Source organism: Symphalangus syndactylus, chromosome 16 (assembly GCF_028878055.3).
Source record: "Symphalangus syndactylus isolate Jambi chromosome 16, NHGRI_mSymSyn1-v2.1_pri, whole genome shotgun sequence".
NCBI classification, from domain to species: Eukaryota; Metazoa; Chordata; class Mammalia; order Primates; family Hylobatidae; genus Symphalangus; species Symphalangus syndactylus.
The window spans coordinates 18512397-18532015 of NC_072438.2; the positions used below are offsets into that span (position 1 = coordinate 18512397).

At 40.5% G+C, this 19619-nt stretch overlaps 1 protein-coding gene across 4 annotated transcripts in view; it reads right to left on the reverse strand.

The window, feature by feature from the left end:
- Positions 1 to 19619, reverse strand: part of CLNK (cytokine dependent hematopoietic cell linker) — a 195326-nt gene that overhangs the window by 64817 nt on the left and 110890 nt on the right. For 3 of the 4 annotated variants that reach the window (XM_063619396.1, XM_063619397.1, XM_063619395.1), the window contains 3 exons: positions 14021 to 14162; positions 12679 to 12785; positions 6435 to 6480 (listed from right to left, as the gene is read on the reverse strand). In XM_063619396.1, the coding sequence (XP_063475466.1) occupies positions 6435 to 6480; positions 12679 to 12785; positions 14021 to 14162 (295 nt within the window). The remainder of the gene's footprint in view (positions 1 to 6434; positions 6481 to 12678; positions 12786 to 14020; positions 14163 to 19619) is intronic. The other variant, XM_063619398.1, reaches the window with a different exon arrangement.

The following is a 19619-nucleotide window of genomic DNA, read 5'->3' on the forward strand; positions in this document are numbered from 1 at the left end:
ACTGCAACCTCTGCCTCCCAGGTTGAAGCAATTCTCCTGCCTCAGCCTCCCAAGTAGCTGGGATTACAGGAGCGCATCAGCACGCTGGGCTAATTTTTTGTGCTTTTTTTATTTTTTAGTAGAGATGGGGTTTCACCGTGTTAGCCAGGATGGTCTCGATCTCCTGACCTCCTGATCCGCCCATCTCAGCCTCCCAAAGTGCTGGGATTTGTGAGCCACCATGCCTGGCCGAGAATTATAATATTAATAGTAAGCTAAGCTAACTCACTCCCCATCTTACCTTTCCCTTAATTACTCCTGGGCTATTGGGCAAAGCTACCTTTGGAAGACATTCAGGCTATAGTTTAAATGATAATAGGACTTGCCCCAAACTCAACCACTTTTGTAAAGCTAATGGGAAGCCATCAGGCTGGGGGGACAAGAAAGCCTGAATCCAGCTAAGCCGCAGACATAAACGATTGTCAGCCATTATTCCTGAGGTTGTAAGACATGCAACTTTCCCAGTTATTCCTGCAGATAACACCACTATTGTAGATTGGCCTTTGGAGATATCTTTCCCAGTTTTTTGCATGCATGTCTGACACCCATGGTTCCACCTAAACCCAATGCCTCCACCTTAGCACCAACCCCTCTCCTGTGGCCCCATCCAGAAGTATTCATCTGCTGGAAGACAGCTTCAAACTCCTATAATTTCATCTCCACCCCAACCAATCAACAGCAAGCACCTGTTACCTGCCCTCCTATCCCTGCCCGCAAACTGTCTTTGGAAACCGCTAACCTATGAGCTTTGAATGAGATGATCTGAGTATGAACATATCCCACGTGGTGTGGCCAGCCTCGTGTCTATTAAACTCTTTCTCTATGGCAGTGCCCTGGTCTCTCTTTATGCAGTGGGCAGGAAGAACCCCTAGGGCAGTTACATGTGTGCCCATTTTCATCCTGCATTATAATCTTCTCTATCCTTTCCATACAAGCAGCTTTTACTATACTAATTTCATATTTATTATTAATGGCCTTTTCTTCACATTGTGATGTAGGATATGGAATTAGAAAAACTAAGTAGAAAAAGAGAGGGCAATTTTATCACTGTCCATCCCTCCCCCAGGGCCTGGCAGGAAGAGGAGGCGGGAACATGCAGGGGCGGAAGAATTTACGTTCACAAGCTGTCTGTAGATGTGGCTTTCATAGATTGAGGACTATCCGCCCCAAACAATGGATCATTTGTAACACCGGAGAAACTACTCAGAATAGGAAACGTACTGTGAACCTAGAACTGAAACTAATATATGAGTCGATCTAGGCTTTTCTAAAATGTGTTCTAAGGAGCATGGGCCAAAGAATGTGATCCAAGAAAAAGCAGGTTCCATGGACACTTAAGTTACAAATGCTCCGTGCCATACCCGCTCTTGGAGATCCACAATGCTCTTAAAAACTTGGTCAGTAAAGAGATCTGTTTATTTTTGTTTAACTCAGCTTTTCTCAAGGTTAGTGCATCCAGAGTTTCCCACTTATTTATTTATTTTATTTTATTTTTTTCTGATACGGAGTCTTGTTCTGTCACTCAGGCTGGAGTGCAGTGGCACAATTTCGGCTCGCTGCAACCTCCGCCTCCCAGGCTCAAGGAATTCTCCTGCCTCAGCCTCCCGCGTAGCTGGGACTACATGTGCACACCATCACGCCCAGCTAATTTTTTGTATTTTTAGTAGAGACAGGGTATCACCATGTTGGCCAGGCTGGTCTCAAACTCCTAACCTCAGGTGATCCGCCTGCCTCGGCCTCCCGAAATGCTGGGATTACAGGCGTGAGCCACCGCGCTTGGTCTTCTCTTTTATTTAATATGATTTTCAACATCTCACACAATTAGTTTCAGATAACTGTACTTTGGGCTACTAAGAGCTTCATTCATTGTGTCTTAGAGCAAGGACCAGTGCGAGGAAGTTGTAGGAAGACATTGCTCTTCCTTATATTGAGCCGAAAGTAAAGAGCTGGGGCGGCTTAAAGGTAGGGTGTGCTTCCTGGGAAGGTTGTGAGGCTCTTGGGCCACTCAATTATCTGTGAGGGATGCTGTGCTTCAGTTACAAGGAGGGGCTGGATCGTGGCTTGATCAAATAAACAAAATAACCCTTCCATTTTGCTGGCTTGCATGTAAGACATGCAAGTATAGCAGCTGCTTGTCCCAGTTTACCCCAGATGTCTCTGTTTTCAATTCAGAATGTCCTGCTTCTGAAGAACTGGGATTGTTGATTCCAGTGAACACCCCAACATTATAAGGAAAAGAAAAAGTGCTTTTTATTATGCATGTATTTCAAGTCATTTTGAAATGGTTTCATGGGGAAGGCCGTACTTTGCTTATGTAAAAGGCAGTTCTTGTACATTGCAATTCTATGGGGGACTGAAACTTCATTGGGGAATTATTATTTGGGGGATATACATTTTCTGGAGCCTCTTTTATTAAAAACCTTGTTTTTCAGTCTCTTATTTCTGGCTACTTCATATTTCTCTATCAGAAAATAAATTTGTTACATCCAACAGTTACAGATTCCTTTCCTTTTCTTTGAGGCCTATTATTTTTCTTGTGTGGTAGTGAGACAAAATACTGTTCTGTAGTTCAATTAATGAGTGATTTCATGAAGTTAATAACGTTAACTTTGAATGAGCATTATATCAATGTCTCTGTTGCTTTTGAGCCATAGGTTGTAGCTGAAATACATTTACATCTAAAACGGTAGGGGAGTAATATTACATTTATTTCTGATCAATTCTGCAACCTCAGGTGTGTTTTTTCTGCAAAGGATAGAAGATACTGATCTCATCATTATTGCAATATTGTGTGTTGCCAAGTTCTGCCACTAGGGAGCAGTATCATCTATCAATTCACTCTGGCACTGCGCTTTGTATAGTCTGGATGAATGGGATGTTCGTTACGGAATGAGAGGGAGAATACATTTTATACACTAGCAAACACAGCAAACCCTGGCAACATTACCATAGTGGAATAAACCTTGGCTCTGGTCTTGTGACTACTTGCTGATGGCCTTGAGCAAGCCACTTCCCTTGCTAAGCTTCCTTATGTAAAATGAGGGAATTGACCCAGATTAAACTCATTTCTGATTCTAATTTCTTCAGCCTCTAAACTCGTCTAAAAGCAAACTAGTATGAAGGTCTTTTGACGGCATTTTGTGGAATTCTACTTTGCTTCTTTTCAATCAGCTCGTGTTTTTGGATATACATGTTCACTAGCCTATGCATAATTCTCTTTTTTTTTTCTTTTCTTGGGGGCTTATTTTATTTCTTTATAAATTCATTCTTGTATGTGGTATGCTTGTCACTTCAAAGGAAATTGGCTTAGAGTTTGTGCTTGGTTCACATCTACGGCAAAGAGAAAATGCAATTTAGCTTCCTTTATTCTCAGCTTTGGTTTCTCTAGAAAAACAAGCCACACTGTATTTGAAAATTATAGCTATCCTATCTGAAAATAAGATTATTTCTTCTAGATCTATGGTTAATGCTAGTGGTTCGTCACACACAACTTATATTGTAAATACTTTGCCTCCAAATAAACTTTTACCTATTTTTAGGAATGAAAAACAAAAAGTCAAGCTTTAGGGAAGATAAGTTCTTGAAATCTGACAGTTTACAGATAGTGTCAGAATATGATTGCAAGAAAAATGACATAAAATATACATTAACATAAATCTATAACTGCTCAACTTGATGAAAAATATCACCATAAAATTCTGCCATTACTGAACCAACCGATATGTTTTTTTCTATGACATTTTTGTGAGAGTGAATAAATTACCCGAGAACATGTTTGCATCAAAAATACAGAATTTTGTAATAAACACATAAATCATCCAAGCATTTTTCAGCAAGATGCCTGATCCTAAAATGGGGGGCATTCATATTAACTTTCCCCCTTCCAGCCTTGTTCTTGATATGGTACCTTAGAGCTCTAGATGGTAATGGGGAACCATCAATTATGGAAATGTAGGAAAGGATGATGTAAAGAAAATAACTGTTATTGAAGAAGTCTTCTATACAACCTGCCCCACCCCCAAAAGCCTCAGCCTCTCTGAGCCTTGCTTTCACTGAAGTCCTCTTTGCAGTTGTGGCCTCAGTTTACACTGGAGTCTGCTTTACAAAACGCTCATATTTTTGTAGTCATGGGACCCATATACCAGCCAACATTCGCTATAAAACAGAGCACTAACTTAATCCTGAAAGATGTGTTTTTCTTGCTGTCTCTCTGAGGAACTGGTTTGTTTCTTGTAATGGGAAATTCACAGCACATAAGGAAGCTTGATTCCCTTTTTGCTTAGACTACCAAGTAGCTCAGAGGCAAAATAACAGTTTAATTATAGAATTTAGTGATGTGTGCCTGAGGATCTTACATTTTATCTTTATTTTAATTATGTCATCTATGTAGATTTTCTTCTATTTTATTGTTCAAGTTTTTATTAACTAATATCTTTGTGAACTGAGGCAAAGGGTAGATAAACATACAGATAGAGAGGTAAACAGACATATTGATATGTGGAATAATGGTCAAAGAAATTTCTGCAGCCAAAGAAGTGAGGGTGGATGCCCATAGTGAACTATAAATAAGATGGCAATTGTGAAGTTCATTTCCATCTGATTTCTCTCCAGGACTCATTTCTTCTTGAATGCCTACAAAGCATATTATCATGACTGAGGCCATTTTTATAACAGGTGATTGCGGTCTGGTCTGTGATCCCTCTGTGCTTCCCATCCCTTTGTTAAGATGAGTGAAAATGCTTTCTCTATGTAATTCACCAGGTGGTGAATTAATGTGCTGGTTAAAGAAAAGGAGAAGGGCCAGATGTGGTGGCTCACGGTTGTTAATCCCAGCACTTTGGGAGGCCGAGGTGGGCAGATCACAAGGTCAGGAGTTCGCGACCAGCCTGACCAACATGGTGAAACCCTGTCTCTACTAAAAATACAAAAATTAGCCGGGCATGGTGGAATGCATCTGTAATCCCAGCTACTCAGGAAGCTGAGGCAGGAGAACTGCTTGAGCCAGGGAGGTGGAGGTTGCAGTGAGCCAAGATTGTGCCACTGCACTCCAGCCTGGGCAACAGAGCGAGACTCAGTCTCAAAATAAATAAATAAATAAATAAATAAATAAATAAATAATAAATGGAGAACTCAGGTCAGGGGTCTTACTTAAGGTCACACAGCCAGGGAGTGTGCCTTAGGTTTTGGCTACTCTCCATCCCCTTTTCACTGCGCTGGCACTTCCTGCTGTGAGTGTCTTCCATTTGCCCTCCAGAACCTCCCTCCACCTTTACCCTGCTCTACCCTGCTCTCCGCCGGGGGACACTGACCAGTAGGGACACACAGGGACTGCCCTATCCTCTCGTTTCTAGTTAGGTTTAGACATTGGGAAGCCCCAACAGGAGGTCACAGGGAGGTTGGAGAGAGAGATAGGGCATTTACTCCCTTGGTCCCCTCCCCAAGAAGTCTGCCTGGGCTGGTGGTGTCCTGGGACCAGTGATCACTGCTCCTCTCCAGGCAGTGTGCTCCTTGTAGTTTTCAGCAACTGTCCCTTCATCCCTCTGCACCTGGGGTAGGGCCAGCCCCGCTGCTGTCGGCCATGGTTCTTGCACCATTCTTTGTTCTTCCTCCCATACCACACTCTCCTGGTAAGTAGTTCCTTTGCCATGCATTTCCTTAAATTACCCTAATTTGAGTGTGCTGTCTATTGCCACTGGTACACTTTCCCATTAAAGAAAAGATGGCGCTAGTAATACATTATAGACGACAGCATTAGACACATGAAAGGTGAATTTGATATGTTTCAATTATTGGGCAAAGTGAATCTTGGCATTGTCATCTTTTCCAATCAAGCATCGTAAGAGGAGATAGGGGCATGGGGGAAAATGATGAGAGAAGCTACAATGGATACAATACCATTAAATGTCGTGGGCTTATCTTCCATTTATGCTTCTAGCACTACTGAAATTGATTATTTGCTTTCAGGCTCGTAGCTGTATTTTCATCTTCAAATTGAGTTGTTTTGCCTAAAGCCTTAAAATCTGTTTTCATATTAATTAATCAATGTTTTAAAATTAGATTTCTATCTTGTGACTTTTCTGGGGGTATGCTTAGAGAGATAACATGATTATATATTTAATGCAATCCATATGTTTCAAAATAATTCATTTCCAAAATTGCACAACAAAGAATGTGAATTTTTGCAATCAATTTCTTCATCAATAAGGTAAGGCAATAAATAGGCACAAAGTGTGTGAGACTCTGTCTAAAATTAGATAGTTATTTCCTGAAGTGTAATTCAATAGATCACCTTATGTAAGACAACCCATGACCACAAACAACAATGCCAGAGGATCTTAGAAGCAAAATAGATGTTTTCATACTTACATTTTAAACTTTGATTGACATGACTTTACCTTTAATGTTTTGGCTTCTGATGTCCTTGGAAATGGGTTTGTCCACCTGTACAAGACAATGAGGCACCATTATCTCTTCTGTTGTGCCTATGACACCATCTGATGTCTTGACACTCTCTGTGGTTAGGTTCCCAAGGATAAAGCCATAAGTCCACGGGCTCTCTGGTTTTCAATGTATGGTTGGCTGCCAACAAACATGTATAAACACATGCACCTCTGCCAATGAAGGGTGCAGTGGCCTGAGTGGTGTTTGGTATAAAAACGTGTGGGGTTAAGAACCAATCCTGCCTCTATTGCTGGCTTTGGAAAAGGCATTCAGTATATTATGAACTTCAGATTTTTCATCTTTATCATAGGAAAAATGCTCATCATTCATGTCCCTGAGTTAACACGAAGATCCATCTATGGGATCAGGTACATGAAAGCAATGAGGCAGGCAGGTCAGGGTATGGCCTCGTGGGAAGGCCTGCGTTAAGATTCCACCTCCAGCTCACGCTGACTGTGAGAACATGGCAAATTACTTAGTCTCAGTTTCCTCATCTGTGAAATGGAGGTAACAAAAGCACTGATACCTTTTGAGGATGGGAGGATAACACGGAACACAAGCACTGTGCCGAGAACACAGGTGTCGCTAACCACACTGAATACATGTATCACTATTAATATTATTAAAGACATTAGTAAACTATTAAGGGGCACACAACTGGAAGACATAAGGGTGAAGAAGATGAAGATCATAAAGGGTTCCCTACGTCTTTGAGAACCTTTAAGCCTAGGTTAGTATTAGGGTCTTAGTATTAGTCTTTGTTGGCACCAGGTTGAGTTGGGCATGGTGGGTCAGGGGCTCATTGAATCACCCATCACCTCTTATCCTCTGTGGAACATTGAACCACAGTATTTATGCCTGGAAAGGGCATGGCCCTTCTTCTTTTGGTTATATCTAGTTAAGGATCTTACATTTTATCTTTAAATAAATACTTTGCCTCCAAATAAACTTTTACCTATTTTTAGGTTGGTTGGATTTTTTTTTTTTTTTTGTTGTGGCTATTGAATTCTTCATTACACCATCAGCTTCCAGTTTCTCCAGGGTTACCTTGTGGGGATTGGGGTGCTGGAGGGTTTTTTCAATGTTCTTGTGCACGCTCATCTTTTAATCTTCTCTGTGTGCCTGCCCCACAGAGGGAGTCTCTCTCAATGCTCATGCCCCATGCTGCATTGCTAGCCTGGTCATGGAGGCAGGAGAGGTTCCCGCTGTCTCCATCTTAGGTGGGATTTGCAATCTCAGGGTCTTAGGATGGGGCTCCAAGCAGTCCCAAGCAGCAGTATTAGTACAGGATTCTCCCACCCAGGAATATTTCCTGTCTCTCCCCTGGGGCAATTCCCAACTTCTGTCAAATAAATATTTACTAGTACCTACTAATGTGTCTGTGGCAATGCTAGATTATGAGTGAACAAAGAGAAATACCAGCTTGGATTCACAGGTACATTGTAACAGATTTTTCAGTTTGGGTACTACTGAGAATTGAGATTTGGGGTTGGAAAATTCTTGTGCCTTGTAGGATGCTTAGTAACATCTCTGTATTCTACCTACTAGATGTCAGTAGAACTCAGTTGTGACAACCAAAAATGTCACCAGACTTTGTCAAAAGTCACTTGGGGGGCAAAAACTTTCCACAGAGAACCACTGATCACTATGAAACATGTGCCAGTTGTGGAAGACTGCATCATATGGCTTCCTTCATCAGACCCCTCCAATGGCACTGGCTATGCTCAGAGATGCAGGTCTGTGTGCGTTTGCACCCTGTGCTCACCTCCATCTGACCACTTCCTAGAACATGGAAACTGCCCATCTGGGTCACTGCCTCCTCCCTTAGACTGTGGGCACTGGCTCACCTTTCTACCCCCATTGCTAACCACTGAGCTTGGTACACAGTACATGCTCAATAAATAGAAGGATGGGCAGTGGTTTAGGGCAAGACGATTGTCAAGACCCACCTAAGGGGTCTAGAAAAGAACTGGCCTTTGTAAAAATTATTGAAGATCCATTTCTTTTTATTTTCTTTGAGACAGGGTCTCACTCTGTCACTCAGGCTGGAGTTCACTCTGTCACCCAGGCTGGAATGCAGTGGCACGATTTCAGCTCACCGCAACCTTGACCTCCCGGGCTCAAGCGATCCTCCCACTTCAGCCTCCCAAGTAGCTGGGACTACAGGTGTGCATCACCATGCCCAGCTAATTTTTGTACTTTTTGTAGAGATGGAGTTTCACCATGTTACCCAGGCTGGTCTTGAACTCCTGGGCTCAAGCAATCCACCTGCCTTGGCCTCCCAAAACGTGGGGACTATGAGTGTGAGCCATCACACCTGGCTGGAAATCCATTTCACAGATAGTTTAATCTCAAATGTGCATAACTAGTAAGAATCACCTCCTAGGAATGAGACTGTCACAAAAATGATAATCTGCTTGCCATAAATACTTGATTTTTAGAACACTGATTACAAAAGTGAAACTCCTCCCCCACCTCTTTTTTTTTTCTGAGACAAGGTCTTGTTCTGTCACCCAGGCTAGAGTGAGGTGGCACGAACATGGCTCACTGCAGCCTCGACCTCCCAGGCTCAGGTGATCCTCCCACCTCAGCCCCCAGAGTAGCTGGGATTACAGGCACGCTCCACCACACCCAGCCAATTTTTTTTTTCATTGTTTTTTAGAGATGAGATGTTACTATGTTACTCAGGCTGCTACTGAGCTCCTGGGCTCAAGCAATTCACCTGCCTCGGCCTCCCAAAATGTTGGGATTACAGGCATGAACCACTGCACCTGGCTAAAACTCCCTCTTTATCTGAATTGAGGCCAAACACTTGTTGAATTTATGAGACAACTCCCCTCTGAAATTTAGCTCACCTTGCCCTGTCCTTTTTCCTCACATGATTTCATTTGACTTAATGTGCTGAGATTGTAGTTCCACCTGCAAAGTGATCTAGCCAAAGGAAGAAACTTGTTTTTAACAGGAAGCTACAAAGTGTAAGAATAAAGGCTTAAATCCTGGCATAGTTGTTTTTAAAAAAATCAAATGAGAATTACTCTTTGTAAAAAAAAAAAATTGTATTCATGAAGGCTTATCTATGTGAAAAGGGATTGCCAGTCATTCACAGGGAAAGTTCAGCTCAACTTTTTTAGTTCAGCATTCTCTACTTCTTTACAACCAGACCAGAACTGTGTCTTCAGCCACTGGTCCAGTCTCTCTGGAATTCTCCTTCCCTGGCCACGCTTTATGCTCTGGTGATGAGTGTCCCGAAATGCTCTCCTCTCTCTCAGACAACCCCTGGGGGACTGCGCTAGATGCAGATCTTGATGATAGCAGCAAATAGTAGCAGGAAAATAGAATAATTTTGAAGGCCAGACTGAGAAAATCTTTGTGAACAGAAGTTGAACTGCGGAAAGACTCGGTCTCTTTTCCTATTAAACAGGTATTTATTTTTAAAGCTTGAGTTCAAATGATTGAAAGTTTGTTATTTTTCATTCATTTAACCAATATCTATGGAGAACCTCTTACAAAAGCGCCATGGTAGGTGTCGGGGCTAAAATAGCGCCTGACCTCATAGAGATGCCTCTACGGACTGATTGCTTTGTGCTTCAGGCTGGAAGCACGAAGACGCATTTCTTGGATCTTATTGAAGATTCATTTCTTTTCTTTTCTTTTTTTCTTTTTTGAGACAGGGTCTCACTCTGTTGCCCAGGCTGAAGTGCAGTGGTGCTATCTCAGCTCACTGCAGCCTCGACCTCCCAGGCTCGCTCAAATTATCCTCCCACCTCAGCCTATGTGCTGGAAGCACATAGAAATACTGTGTTTTCTATGTGTTACTACAACAGCGATGGGATTTTATAGGTAAGACCATGAAGGCTCAGAGAGGGTGAGTAACAGACCCAAAGGCACAGAGCTTATAAAATTGGAGCCATTAAAATGGAAGTGATGATGTTCATCTTTCAAGATTTTTGTTTGTTTGTTTGTTTTTGTGTTTGTTTTTGAGACAGAGTCTCGCTTGGTCACCAGGCTGGAGTGCAGTAGTGCAATCTCGGCTCACTGCAACCTCCGAATCCTGGGTTCAAGCAATTCTCTTGCCTCAGCCTCCTGAGTAGCTGGGACTACAAGTGCCCACCACCACACCTGGCTAATTTTTCTATTTTTAGTAAAGATGGGGTTTCACCATGTTGGCCAGGCTGGTCTCGAACTCCTGACCTTGTGATCTGCCTACTTCAGACTCCCAAAGTGCTGAGATTACAGGTGTGAGCCACGACGTCTGGCCACAAGAATGTTTTAAGGATTAAATGTCATTCATTCTTTCAGTTCGATCTCTACTAAGAATTTTTTTCCTTGACCTTCCTTGTCCTGCATTATCATTATTTTTCAAAGTACACTTGCTTATCTATTGTCTGTGTATTGTGTATTTATTTATCACTGGTCTCCTACCATTAGCATGTATGTTTCATGAGCACAGGGAATTGCTAGTTCACGGATATGTCTTTAGAGTCTATAATTGTGTCTGATCCTAGCAGGCACTGATGGCATAGTTCTTGAATGAATTTGTTGAGTGAATGATTGAAGTGTTTAGCTTCAATCATTGCTGTGCCCGTGTAAAAAGGAAGTGTTTGATTTTTCATTACTCATCTTGCTCCTTCAGTCTCTATCAGATATCTTCTGTGTAAACGGTCAGTGTTGCTTGATAAGATTTGTAGTTTCATTTTTCTGTCCAAATTAACAGAAGCCCTCGAGTTAAACAGACAATGTGAATATATAATATGTGAGGAATATTCAAAAGCACGTTAATACTCACTAATAACTGTGGTGCAAACTAAAAAAGAATAGTGAAATCCCTTTTTAAAAAATACAACTGAAAAAGTAATAGCCAGTTTTGGTGATATTTCTAAGGGGTGGACATTCCTATACAGAGTTTCTGGGAGGGTAAATAGAAACAATTTTTTAGAAAGGAAATTTTACAATACATACTAAAAGCCTTTAAAATGTCTTCACTCAATGGTTTAGTAAAATAATTGAAAATCCCATAATGGGTTATGCTTTATCTACAAAAATTATACTTCTGAATGCTTGTTTATCACATAGGAAATTGTTTTATACCAGAACTTAATGTAAGAAGAAAAATAAAGCAGGTATATACTAAACAATGAGGCTTCCCTTGTTTGACAGATATCTGCATAGAAAATACTGACAATGGCCGGGCTCAGTGGCTCACGCCCATAATCCCAGCACTTTAGGAGGCCAAGATGGGTGGATCACGAGGTCAGGATTTTGAGACCAGCCTGACCAACATGGTGAAATCCCGTCTCTACTAAAAATACGAAAATTAGCTGGGCGTGGTGACGTGCGCCAGCTACTCAGGAGGCCGAAGCAGGAGAATCACTTGAACCTGGGAGGCAGAGGTTGCAGTGAACTGAGATCGCGCCATTGCACTCCAGCCTGGGTGACAGAGCAAAACTCCATCTCAAAAAAAGAAAAGAAAAGAAATAAAAGAAAAGAAAATACTGATAATGAAGTGCACCAAAATGTTACGACCAATAACTGCAATCCCAGGGGGTGATCATTTGTGTTTTATGCTTTTCTGGATTAAGAAAATTAAGTGTTAGCAAATGTTTTATTAAAAATAAAATTCTATGTATGCATTTAGGGCATTTGCATTTACTAGATTTTTTTTTGTTTTTTGAGACGGAGTCCCACTCTGTCACCCAGGCTGGAGTGCAGTAGTGCAAAATTATCTTTTGTAGCTTCCAAACAGCATTTTGAAATAAGTATGGTAGGATTTTCTGTTTTTCCCTGTTTGGTAGATAAAGTTATAAGGAGGCTTAGACAGGTTTCATGACTTACTTATTACCTCCCAGCTCATAGTTCACCACGTTGGGCTGAGACTCTGGGCAAAATCTTATATTATGATCAGAAAGATTTGAGTTCATGTTCTTTCTCTGGAGAATGTGATGAGCGTTAGATGAGACGCATGTCAAAGTCTTTAGCCTGCTCTCTGGCTCACAATCTTCCACACGTCTGAATTCTCCTCCTTTCTAGAGGTAGGGCCATGATGCTACCAGTCATAAGAGTCACCTCCCGTCCACCTCAGTGAGCTTGACCTGCTCTTTCCCTAATGAGATGGCCTGGGGGACAGGAGATGGGGCAGTTTCTAGCTGATTAGGAAGAGCCCTACCCATGTTTGTGTCACAATGTCCAGCCTTTACTCACTCTTTCCAACCTCGTCTGTGTGTTCCAGGTCTGCTGTCCAATGGGGATAGAGGTCCTGGTGTCTAACGGAAGGGGAGTGTCCATTGCAACCTTGAAATAGCGTGTATCTGTGCAAACAGAAAAATATGAAAGTCATACCTTACGTGGACTCAGCACATTACAATTTACAAAGTATTTGCACATCTACAAACTCATTGGATCATTACAATGTAAGTACGAGGCAAGCAATTCTGCTTTCATTTAACAGAGTAGGAGACTGAGGTATGAAGGGGAGAAATTGCTCGTCTCAGTGCACACAAATGAATGCCAAAGTTTGAACTTGAACATTCTTCATTTTCTCATTCACCTTAGAAATTCTATAAATCTTACAAAATTTGGGCTATGCCATGCCCTTTAAAAATCTTACTAGATCCCACCCAGTCATACCCCACGCCAGCTCTCCTTTCTATATTACACACTTAGCATATTCTATCACATTCATCGGTTGAGCTGCCGGTTTCTGCCACTAGATTGCACCTTCCTGAGGGTAGGGATCATGCATCGTTTGTCTTTGTGTCCCCCAGTCAATCCCAACATAGAAACTGGCACATAGTAGATGCTCAATGAATGCTTATTGAATGAATGAACAAAAAAAGTCATCATCATTTACAAGATGACTTTCTCCAAATACACTTCCGTAGATTCACTTTAGTGGTTGAGGCCCTCAGAAATCGTGAGTGCTTCCTCTTTCCCCTTACAATAGGGTGCTTTATCTCAAGGAACTTGCTGAAGCTGCCCTTTGTGCCACAGTTAGAGACAGAGGCAGGTGTGAAATTAGGTCCTCTTTATTCTTAACAATTGCAGCTTTGCTGCCATGCCCTGCTGACGCTCTTAGGCTGGCTGGCTGCACAATGAATTAGCCAAGTTAAAAAGTCTTTTTTTTTTTCATTCTACTCTCCTCTATGCAGACCTCATTTAACATTTCCCATGCTGCCCCATCCCTGCCTGTCCACCCTCCGTTATGCTCATCAGTTGTTCCTAGGGCTCAAGGGGAGCATCATGATAATCATAGCTGAGAGTTACAGATCTCTGGCTTGGTACCAGGTCCTCTGGTGAGAACTCAACATGCATCATTCACATAATCTTCAAAAGAGCCTTCTGGGGCAGATTCTATTATTATGAACCCTGTTTTCAGAAAAAGAAAGTGAATTGGAGAGACTTTCTCAAGGTCACACAGCTAGTAAGTCATGGGGGCAGATGTTAACCTAGGGTTGTTTAATTCAGAAACCACACCTTTAAATGGTGTGCAATATGGAGGCATGTACACACATCTTCTTACTTTAGGCAGACCCCCAAATGTTACCTGCATATTCAGATTCCTTTATAGGCCGGGCTGGTAAAATTTTAATCGACTGCCACGTCTCTTCCATCCGAAGCTCAGGGTCATCATAGTCATCATCACTGTGGCCTTTTGCTTCATCCAGGACTGCAGCAAAGTTTCTTTCCTAAGAAGATGGTAATATTCTTACCACCAGTGAGTCAAACGAAGGTACGATGTCGACAAAGACAGGCTACAGTGCTGGCTAGAGGAGTGGGGTAGATTTTCTTAGCTGCAAGTTAAATATTTAAGAGTCTGGGGCCTAGGATCTTAAATAGAAGTTTAATTCTTGCACTAGTGAGAATTCTAAAGATATCTCCCAATATTCCCATCTCTGATTACTCAATCAATACTAATCTAGGTACTGCTGTGAAGGGACAGTGTAGATGTAATGAAGGTCACTAATCAGCTGACCTTAAAATAGGCAGATTGTCCTGGATTGCCTGGGTGGGCCCAGTGTAATCACATGAACCCTTAGAAGCAGAAAGAGGACTTATTTGCAAATAAGATAATCTTGTATTTGAAGAATTCACTAAAAAAATTATTAGAACTAATAAATGATTCTTCAAGGTGTCAGGATACAGGATTAATATACCAAATTCAGTTGTATTTCTATATGCTAGTAATGACAATTTATATTTCTATAAATTAGTAATACAAATTGAAAATAGAAATTAAGAAAATGGGCTAGGTGCAGTGGCTCGTGCTTGTAATCCCAGCACTTTGGGAGGCTGAGGTAGGAGGATTGATTGAGGCTAGGAGTTTGAGAACATCCTGGGCAACAGAGTGAGACCTCATCTGTACAAAAATGTTTTAAAAAAGAAAGCGATTATATTAGCAATAGCATCAAGGAGAATAAAATATATGGAAATAAATTTAACAAAAGAAGTGCAAAATTGGTACACTGAAAACTGCAAAACACTGTTGATAGTAATTTCAGAAGACCTAAATAAATGGAAAGATGACTAATGATCATGGATTGGGAGACTTAATCTTCTTAAAATAGAAATACTTTGCAAATTAATATACGGATTTATTTTGCAGAAATTGACAAGATAATCCTAAAATTCTTAAGAAAATAAGAAGAACCAAGAATAGCCAAAACAATCTTGGGTAAAAAAAAAAAAAAAGATAAAGTTGGAGGACTAACACTTATTTCAAAAGTTACTACGTAGATGCAGTAATCAAGACAATGTGGTATTGGTAGTAAGATAGATGAGCAGATAATTGGAATATAATTGAGAGTCCAGAAATAAACCTTCACAATGAGGGTTAATTGATTTTTAAGATGTGTACTAAGACAATTCAATGGGTGGAAAGAACAGTCTTTCAACAGATAGTCCTAGGACAACTGGATATCCGCATGCATGGCGGTGAGGCTGAACCTCTTTTTTATATCATATGCAAAAATTAAATGCAAATGGGCCATGAATATAAATTTAACAGCTAAAACTATAAAACCCTTAAAATATTGGAGTAAACCTTCATTTCTTGGCTTAGGCAAAGGTTTCTTAGATAGGACAAAAAATACAAGCAATAAAAGAAATAGATACATTGGACTTAATTAAAATGAAAATCTTGTGTGCTTCAAAAGACCACAAAAAATAAAAAGGCAACTGTGGAACGAAGAAAATATTTGCAAATAATGTATCTGATAAGGAGCTTAAATCCAGAATGTATGAAAAACTCTTACAATGCAATGATTTAAAGATAAATAACCAAATTTTAAATTGGGAAAAGGATCTGAATGGATGTTTCTTCAAAGAAGATATACAAATCATCAATAATCCCATGGAGAGATGCTCAATATCATTAGCCATTAAGAAAACGCAACTCAAAAGCACAATGAGATGTCAGCCATACACCACCAAGATGATTAGAAAAAAGACAGATAATAATCAGGGCTGACAAGAATGTGGAGAATTTGAGACTCTCATGCATTGCTGATGGGAATGTAATAGGGCACAGCTGCTGCAGAAAACACTTTGGCAGTCCCTCAAAAGGTTAAACACAGAGCTACCATATAATCCAGCAATTCCACATTCACACAAAAACTAGCACATGTTTATAGCAGTATTTTTCTTAATAGTAAAAAAGTGGAAATAACCCAAGTATCCATGAACTACTGCATAGGTAATAAAGTGTTGTATAGTCACACAGTGGAATATTATTCAGCAATGAAAAGGAATAAAGTACTAATATATGCTATAAGATGGATGAGCCTTGATAATATTATACTAAATGAAAGAAGGTAGTCATATACAAAATGGAATGTTGCATGATTCTGTTTATATGAAATGTCCAGAAGAGGAGGATCTATAGATAAAGAGTAGATTAATATTTGCCAAGGTCTGGGGGAAGGGGGAACTGGGTTTCATTTTGAGATGATAAAAATATATTGATTGGAGTGATGGTTATACAACTCTGTGAATATACTAAAAAACCATTGAATTGCACTCATAAAATGGGTAAATTGAAAGGCAGGTAGATTTTATCTGAGAAAAACCTGTTTTAAAAAGCAGAAGAGGAAGTCAGAGAAAGGAAGTAGAAGAGAAAGAAAGAGAGATCCGGCAGAAGGACAATTTAGAGAGAGACCAAGAGTAGAAGGATTTGACAACAGCCAGCCAGCAGGGACATGGGGACCACAGTCCTACAACAGAAACGAACTGGATTCTATGAAACAACCCGAAAGATTCTGGAAGCAAGTTCCTCTTCAGAGCCCCTGGAGGAGAATGCAGCCCTGCCAGCATGTTGCTTTCAGTCTTGTGAGATCCAGAGCAGGGGAACTAGTTGAGCCATGCTGTACCCAGACTTCTGATTGCATCCACTGTGCGATAATAAATGGTCAAGCTGCCAAATCTGTGGGGATGTGACATGACAGTAATGGAAAACAAATACAATTATTTGGGTCTTTAATGCGAAGGGTGGGGCCTCAAGAAGTGACATCACCCTCTGTATATTGTCTTAAAATGTGACGCTATCACAGTAAAAGCAACTGCAATGTGAAATTTTGTGCTAAAGCTGACACCATCATTTTCGAAATTCTAGTTCATTCAATCAGGTTTAGGTGTGAGAATTTAGGTAAAATGTATAGTTAAGAAAATTCTATGGGTTCATATCCCCCCAGGGGCGCCCCTCCCCAAGTGAATTGGCCAAGACTGCCTTTTTTTTTTTTTTTTTTTGTCATTTTTTCATTCCTGAAATGGAACCAGGAGACCAGGTTATGGACCATTGGTACTGCACAACATTTGAGGTGGAGTGTCATTGGACTTTGGACATGAAGACTTTGACTAAAGTCTTCACTTTGCTGGATTGGAGATATGCCTTTGCCCTGAAGCTTTGTTTTTTCATCTGTAAAATGGGATTCCTACATATCTGTACTGTTAATAAGAACAGTTGCCATAAAAGACGTCCTCAACCATTCCTCTCTAACCTTAGATTTTGCTTTGGCTATTGTTGTAGACTAAATGTTTCTCTACCTCCATCCCACCCCCTACTGCTCACACACAATTTGTGTGTTGAAGCCCTAACCATCAGTGTGGCTATATTTGAAGATGCTACCTCTAAAAAAAGAATTCAGGTTAAGTGAGGTCATAAGGGTGGGGTTCTTATCTGATAGGATTAGTGTTCTTTTAAGAAGAGACACCAGAGAGTTCTCTCTCTTTCTCTGGGTTTCTCCCTCTCTCTCCCCACCCGTCCCCAAATGCACACACTGAGGAAAGGCCAGGTGAGCACACAGGGAGAGGGTATCATTTGCATCCTAAGGGGATAGTTCTCGCCAACCCTACTGGCACTTTGATCTTGGACTTGACTGGTCTTCAGAGTCATGAGAAAATAAACCTCTGTTGTTTGAGCCATCCAGTTTATGGCATTTTGTTATGGCAACACTAGAAGACTAACACAGGCACTTATCAAAGGCTCTGGGTCTAAACACTAGACTGCCAGGAATGGACACCAGTCTGCAACAGATACACTCACATGAAATGGTCATCACAGGAATTCTGGAATGTGCTCCTCCGCATTAAAATCCGCAGCCGGCATCGTGTTATGTGTAAGCAGGGACATGACTCCTGATCTTGCATTCTCAGGAAGGTTACTTAAGCTCCCTGACTGATATGTTCAATCTGTAAATTGGAGATGACTAAACCCACCTTATCTTGTTGTTGTTAATTGAGAAAATGTATCTCAAGTCTCTACTTTGGCATCTATTCCACAGCAGGAACTCAGTACCTGTTGGATCTTTTTTCTCTAGGTGATGTGCTGAGCCATAGGTAGAGCCCAGTACCCAGGACAAAGCAAAGCAAAGCTGCTAGTATGTGAACTCCAGGAAATTTCACCATTGACACAGTAAAGGGAGAGAAGGTGTCTCGGTTCTAGAACTGTACACCCAGCGAGCTCTGAGCCAGAGCTCGGCAGGAGACTCCTTTGGGGATTTGACAGATGGGTATTTGTGCAAAGGTGCCATTTGCATACTGTTAGGGCCATCACCAAGGCTCTCTAGGGCATAGCCTCTTGGGGGAAGTCTTGGACCTGCTGGAAGAACTGGGATGTGAGCCTGAAGTCCACCCAATACCTTTGCTAGACTTCATAGAGTCAGGACATGATAAGAAGGCTGGGAAGAACAACCATCACTCCAGGTCAGAAGAGACTTTTGCCCCCAGGAGTAAATATAAGTATTTTGGTGTACTTCTTTAGAGAGAGGGAGAGGAAGAGAGAGAAAGAGACATTTGTTTTAAATATAGAGTTGTATCTATTTATCTATCAATGTATTATCTATTTTCTATCAGTTTCAAGGATTCTTAACTAGAGGTTCAATATTCTTTACCCATGAACCTTTTAATTTTTACAATTTTTGTGTGTGCATGTGTGTGTATGTGTATGGGTGTTTGTGTGTTTCTGGGTAAGGGTCCATAAGCTTTAGTTAGAGTCTTAAAGAGCTACTGCAAACAGAAAAGAGTCAATGAGTTTATGAGCAGAATCAATCAATCAATCAATCAATCAATCATATATCTGCCTATCTAATCTAGAGATATGCAAGTTAAAACTATTTAAATTATATACCTATACAGTTACTTGTAATAAAATATATTGAATTAATGTTATAAATTTTAATCTTTTTCTCTAGTTGTTAAAATTATTTGTAAATATTGCAAACGATTTCATAAAATGGATGTATCAAGATGCAGTTACTTTTGTATTATTGAATACTTAGCATAATTGAAATGTGCTGCCATTTAAAATATATTATTATAAAATCCATGAATGTGTTTAAGTATCAGTACATATTTTAGATTAGCTTTTTAAACTCCCAAGTATGGAATTATTGGGCTAAAAATGGGTATTTTAATGTTGCTTACTTAATGTTATGAAATTGCTCTCAAGAAAGTTTATTTCAGTTTAAAATTTTACTGTGAGTGTTAGGAAGTGCGCTTCTCACAATGCACTTGCCAGCAAGCATGCTGGTATTTTCACTTTATTCAGCCTTTACAATGACCATGTTAATTAATTTTTATTTCCATTTTATAGCTGAGGAATTGGAATATAGTTTTATACCCAAGAATCAGAACGCAGTTTTTCTTGCCAG